The following is a 6,587-nucleotide window of genomic DNA, read 5'->3' as shown; positions in this document are numbered from 1 at the left end:
AAGACAGGTAGAGACTCAGAAGACAGGTAGAGACACAGAGGACAGGTAGAGACACAGAAGACAGGTAGAGACACACACAGAAGACAGGTAGAGACACAGAGGACAGGTAGAGACACACACAGAAGACAGGTAGAGACACAGAGGACAGGTAGAGACACACACAGAAGACAGGTAGAGACACACACAGAAGACAGGTAGAGACACAGAGGACAGGTAGAGACACACAGAAGACAGGTAGAGACTCAGAAGACAGGTAGAGACACAGAGGACAGGTAGAGACACAGAAGACAGGTAGAGACACACACAGAAGACAGGTAGAGACACAGAGGACAGGTAGAGACACACACAGAAGACAGGTAGAGACTTAGAAGACAGGTAGAGACACAGAGGACAGGTAGAGACACAGAAGACAGGTAGAGACACAGAGGACAGGTAGAGACTCAGAAGACAGGTAGAGACACACAGAAGACAGATAGAGACTCAGAAGACAGGTAGAGACACACACAGAAGACAGGTAGAGACACAGAAGACAGGTAGAGACACAGAAGACAGGTAGAGACACAGAAGACAGGTAGAGACACAGAGGACAGGTAGAGACACAGAAGATGGGTAGAGACAGGACGACACTTTCTCATGTCATGTCCTAAAAATAAAACTTGTTATTTTACCGCTCAGACTGCTGGGACTCAGGACCACCTCCCCCTCGCCGCCGCCTCCGCCGCCACCGCCGCCACCGCCGCCTCCTCCGCCTCCTCCTCCTCCTCGGCGGGCTCGGTCCTGACACGACAGAACAGCCAGGATGTGTCGGTCGTCCTCCATCAGCCAGACCTGAAGAAAAAGAAGTTTTACTTAACAAAATCTCACCTCTTTGTTAACAAAGTCTCACCTCCTCGTTAACAAAGTCTCACCTCCTCGTTAACAAAATCTCACCTCTTTGTTAACAAAGTCTCACCTCCTCATTAACAAAATCTCACCTCCTCATTAACAAAATCTCACCTCCTCGTTAACAAAGTCTCACCTCCTCATTAACAAAATCTCACCTCCTCGTTAACAAAGTCTCACCTCTTTGTTAACAAAGTCTCACCTCCTCGTTAACAAAATCTCACCTCCTCGTTAACAAAGTCTCACCTCTTTGTTAACAAAGTCTCACCTCTTTGTTAACAAAGTCTCACCTCCTCATTAACAAAATCTCACCTCCTCGTTAACAAAATCTCACCTCTTTGTTAACAAAGTCTCACCTCCTCATTAACACTCACCTCCTCATTAACAAAATCTCACCTCTTTGTTAACAAAGTCTCACCTCCTCATTAACAAAATCTCACCTCCTCATTAACAAAATCTCACCTCCTCGTTAACAAAGTCTCACCTCCTCGTTAACAAAGTCTCACCTCCTCGTTAACAAAATCTCACCTCCTCGTTAACAAAATCTCACCTCCTCGTTAACAAAGTCTCACCTCCTCGTTAACAAAGTCTCACCTCCTCGTTAACAAAATCTCACCTCCTCGTTAACACCTCCTTGTTAACAAAATCTCACCTCCTCGTTAACAAAGTCTCACCTCTTTGTTAACAACGTCACACCTACCCCTTTAACAAAGTCTCACCTCCTCATTAACAAAGTCTCACCTCTTTGTTAACAAAGTCTCACCTCCTCATTAACAAAATCTCACCTCCTCATTAACAAAATCTCACCTCCTCGTTAACAAAGTCTCACCTCCTCGTTAACAAAGTCTCACCTCTTTGTTAACAAAATCTCACCTCCTCGTTAACACCTCCTCATTAACAAAATCTCACCTCTTTGTTAACAAAGTCTCACCTCCTCATTAACAAAATCTCACCTCCTCATTAACAAAATCTCACCTCTTTGTTAACAAAATCTCACCTCCTCGTTAACAAAGTCTCACCTCCTCGTTAACAAAATCTCACCTCCTCGTTAACGAAGTCTTACCTCCTCATTAACAAAGTCTCACCTCCTCGTTAACAAAGTCTCACCTCCTCATTAACAACTCCTCATTAACAAAGTCTCACCTCCTCGTTAACAAAATCTCACCTCCTCATTAACACTTCCATGTTAACAAAGTCTCACCTCCTCGTTAACAACTCCTCATTAACAAAGTCTCACCTCCTCGTTAACAAAATCTCACCTCCTCATTAACACTTCCATGTTAACAAAGTCTCACCTCCTCGTTAACAACTCCTCATTAACAAAGTCTCACCTCCTCGTTAACAAAATCTCACCTCCTCATTAACACTTCCATGTTAACAAAGTCTCACCTCCTCGTTAACAACTCCTCATTAACAAAGTCTCACCTCCTCGTTAACAAAATCTCACCTCCTCATTAACACTTCCATGTTAACAAAGTCTCACCTCCTCGTTAACAACTCCTCATTAACAAAGTCTCACCTCCTCGTTAACAAAATCTCACCTCCTCATTAACACTTCCATGTTAACAAAGTCTCACCTCCTCGTTAACAACTCCTCATTAACAAAGTCTCACCTCCTCGTTAACAAAATCTCACCTCCTCATTAACACTTCCATGTTAACAAAGTCTCACCTCCTCGTTAACAACTCCTCATTAACAAAGTCTCACCTCCTCGTTAACAAAATCTCACCTCCTCATTAACACTTCCATGTTAACAAAGTCTCACCTCCTCGTTAACAACTCCTCATTAACAAAGTCTCACCTCCTCGTTAACAAAATCTCACCTCCTCATTAACACTTCCATGTTAACAAAGTCTCACCTCCTCGTTAACAACTCCTCATTAACAAAGTCTCACCTCCTCGTTAACAAAATCTCACCTCCTCATTAACACTTCCATGTTAACAAAGTCTCACCTCCTCGTTAACAACTCCTCATTAACAAAGTCTCACCTCCTCGTTAACAAAATCTCACCTCCTCATTAACACTTCCATGTTAACAAAGTCTCACCTCCTCGTTAACAACTCCTCATTAACAAAGTCTCACCTCCTCGTTAACAAAATCTCACCTCCTCATTAACACTTCCATGTTAACAAAGTCTCACCTCCTCGTTAACAACTCCTCATTAACAAAGTCTCACCTCCTCGTTAACAAAATCTCACCTCCTCGTTAACACCTCCTTGTTAACAAAGTCTCACCTCTTTGTTAACAAAGTCTCACCTCCTCGTTAACAAAGTCTCACCTCCTCGTTAACAAAATCTCACCTCCTCATTAACAACTCCTCATTAACAAAGTCTCACCTCCTCATTAACAAAATCTCACCTCCTCGTTAACAAAATCTCACCTCCTCGTTAACACCTCCTTGTTAACAAAGTCTCACCTCCTTGTTAACAAAGTCTCACCTCTTTGTTAACAAAGTCTCACCTCCTCATTAACAAAATCTCACCTCCTCGTTAAGAAAGTCTCACCTCCTCATTAACAAAATCTCGCCTCGTTAACAAAGTCTCACCTCCTCCTTAACAAAGTCTCACCTCCTCGTTAACAAAATCTCACCTCCTCATTAACAACTCCTCATTAACAAAGTCTCACCTCCTCATTAACAAAATCTCACCTCCTCGTTAACAAAATCTCACCTCCTCATTAACACTTCCTCGTTAACAAAGTCTCACCTCCTCGTTAACAAAGTCTCACCTCCTCGTTAACAAAGTCTCACCTCCTCATTAACACCTCCTCGTTAACAAAATCTCACCTCCTCATTAACACCTCCTCGTTAACAAAGTCTCACCTCTTTGTTAACAACGTCACACCTACCCCTTTAACAAAGTCTCACCTCCTCGTTAACAAAATCTCACCTCCTCGTTAACAAAGTCTCACCTCCTCATTAACAAAATCTCACCTCCTCATTAACACCTCCTCGTTAACAAAGTCTCACCTCTTTGTTAACAACGTCACACCTACCCCTTTAACAAAATCTCACCTCCTCGTTAACAAAATCTCACCTCCTCGTTAACAAAGTCTCACCTCCTCGTTAACAAAATCTCACCTCCTCGTTAACAAAGTCTCACCTCCTCGTTAACAAAGTCTCACCTCCTCGTTAACAAAATCTCACCTCCTCGTTAAGAAAGTCTCACCTCCTCGTTAAGAAAGTCTCACCTCCTCGTTAACAAAATCTCGCCTCATTAACAAAGTCTCACCTCCTCGTTAACAAAGTCTCACCTCCTCGTTAACAAAATCTCGCCTCGTTAACAAAGTCTCACCTCCTCGTTAACAAAGTCTCACCTCCTCGTCAGGGACGTAGGTCTCGTGGCGACAGAACGGACAGCTGATGATGGAAGGTGAGGACTCACCTGAAAACCAATCAGAAGAGTCACATGACCCACTGGGTGATGTCACATGTCCTTTCAGAGACATAAAAAGTTTTTATTTTTCTGAGATTTTACTTTTAAGTCTCGAGTCTGACTCTATAGTCGTGGCAGACGCCAGCAGATGCCATCGAGTCGTCAATCGTTTCTTCACTGTTCATTCTTAAAGCGGTCATAACACCCCACCCAACGCTGGATCCCCCCCACCGAACAGAGAAGACGAAGCTCAGTTAAACAGGCTCCAACATGTACAGCTGAACAGCCTGCTCTGCTTCTGATTGGCTAGTAGTCCCTACCAATGTACATGTGCAACTCCCAACAAAGATTGAACAGAAGTGAGATGCTTCACTCAGAGCGTTCAACACACAGGGTGAGACGAGGAGCTGCAGCGATGAGCAGTCTGAACAGGAAACCATGTGAACCTGTTCTGGTACAGCTGCTAAATAAAATGATGAACTGGACTCTGGGGGGTTGGTTCTGCAGGAACACACCTGCTTTGGAGCTCTCTTCCTGGACGCTGTATCACCTGCTGCAGAGAGGAGATGTGAGTAGGACTTCACTAACCTGGCCAAGGTGGGGTTTCTTTTCTTGCTAGTCTTCCACCGCTGTAATGGATTTTAGATTTTGTTCCTCACTTGAGGTTCTCAGCTTCCTCCTCTCAGCTTCACTGCTGGTTTCGGTATCGAGACAGGACTTTTGGGTCCAGCTGCTGTAGCGACGGAGGACGCTGTCACACCGAGACTGATCCGAGTGCCTGTCTGAGTTTTCTGAACCTCGGGTCCAGGTTAGAGGGTCCCCGTGTTCGGGGCCACGTCTGAGAGTCTTCCCCCGTCGCTGTTGAAGCTGCTCCGTAGGACTCAGAGAACCTGCACTGCTCCTGACTGGAAGGCAGCACTCTGGTCTTCACATCTCCTTCACAAGTGGAGGTTCTAAAGAGGTTCGGATGTATCTCCCCACTCTCAGCAGCACATTCAAAGGGGCGCAGTAGCTTACTCTGGAAGGTTGCCGGTTCGAGTCCAGCTCGGCCTGCGCTGAGTGGCACCCCCTCGCTCTGACATCGCTCCATGTGTGTATTTCAGACTAAACATCAACAACAGAGTGAAGAAATATTGAATTTCCTTGCGGGATAAATAAAGTGTCGTCTTCTTCTTCACAGGCTCCACCGGTCGTCCTAAAGTCAAGGTAGCGTATGCCCCTCAGACCGTTTCGTCAGACAGCGTTGAGCCGTCCTCTGCTCGAAGCCTTTGACAGCAGAACTGATCCCCGGACGTGGCCGGTGCAGCTGACGGAGGACCCTTCTCCTCTCGCGTTTTTGCCACAGATACGATATTATCACCTCTGTCGAGCACAATGGCCATACTTTTGCTGCTACCTCCTCCACCGCTCTGCGATGCTGGATGTCCGTCCTCCAGGGGCCCGGTGAGGGCTGATGGCACGTTTCACTCCCTGAACATCTCCGTCCACTCCATCGGTGTAAGGGGAGAGAGGAACCAGGGCTCATCCTCCACCCTCCAGAGTGGCCTCATGTCAGTCACCAGCTTCAGGATCCTTTCAGTCAGAACAGCTGACCCATGTAACGTTACTAACCTACCGTGTTCTGATTGGCCCACGGCTCCAACGGGCTTCCTCTTCAGACGCAGCAGCTGTGAGGGCTTTAACAGAAAGTGCTGCAGACTTTCCTGCCTAACACTCACGCTCTGCTGCCGTGAGCTCCACGAGGAGCGGCCATGGCTGCTTCCTGTCCGACCTCAGGAGAGGAGAAATGAAGCTCCACGCTCATCAGAAACCTTCATGGACCTTATCGGTGATGATATTCAAACCATTTTTAGAACAGATTACCGTGGCCAGGTACAGTGGGGGAAATAAGTATTTGACCCCTTGCTGATTTTGCAGGTTTGCCCACTTACAAAGAATGCAACAATCTACAATTTTAATCATATGTACATTCTAACAGTGAAAGACAGAATCCCAAAGAAAATTCCAGAAAATCACATCATATGAATTTATTAAAATTGATGACCATCTGATGAGGAAAAACAAGTATATGACCCCCTGGACAAACAGCATGTTAATATTTTGTAGAAAAGCCATTATTGGCCAGCACAGATGTCAAACGGTTTTTATAGTTGGTGACAAGGTTTGTGCACATTTCGGCAGGGATGTTGGCCCACTCCTCCCTGCAGACAGCCTCCAAATCATTCAGGTTCCGAGGTTGTCGCCTGGCAACTCGAATTTTAAGCTCCCTCCAAAGATTTTCAATTGGATTCAGGTCTGGAGACTGGCTAGGCCACTCCAGAACCTTGATG

At 45.6% G+C, this 6,587-nt stretch overlaps 1 protein-coding gene across 4 annotated transcripts in view; it reads right to left on the bottom strand.

The window, feature by feature from the left end:
* LOC123987433 (E3 ubiquitin-protein ligase RNF182) overlaps positions 1-6,587 on the bottom strand; it is a 17,325-nt gene that overhangs the window by 1,731 nt on the left and 9,007 nt on the right. For all 4 annotated transcript variants that reach the window (XM_046076349.1, XM_046076346.1, XM_046076347.1 and 1 more), the window contains exons 6-7: positions 4,199-4,266; positions 669-828 (exon numbers count right to left, since the gene is read on the bottom strand). In XM_046076349.1, coding sequence (XP_045932305.1) covers positions 669-828; positions 4,199-4,266 — 228 coding nt within the window. The remainder of the gene's footprint in view (positions 1-668; positions 829-4,198; positions 4,267-6,587) is intronic.

Source organism: Micropterus dolomieu, linkage group LG18 (genome assembly GCF_021292245.1).
Source record: "Micropterus dolomieu isolate WLL.071019.BEF.003 ecotype Adirondacks linkage group LG18, ASM2129224v1, whole genome shotgun sequence".
Classification (NCBI taxonomy): Eukaryota; Metazoa; Chordata; class Actinopteri; order Centrarchiformes; family Centrarchidae; genus Micropterus; species Micropterus dolomieu.
This window is presented reverse-complemented; position numbering and strand designations above follow the sequence as displayed.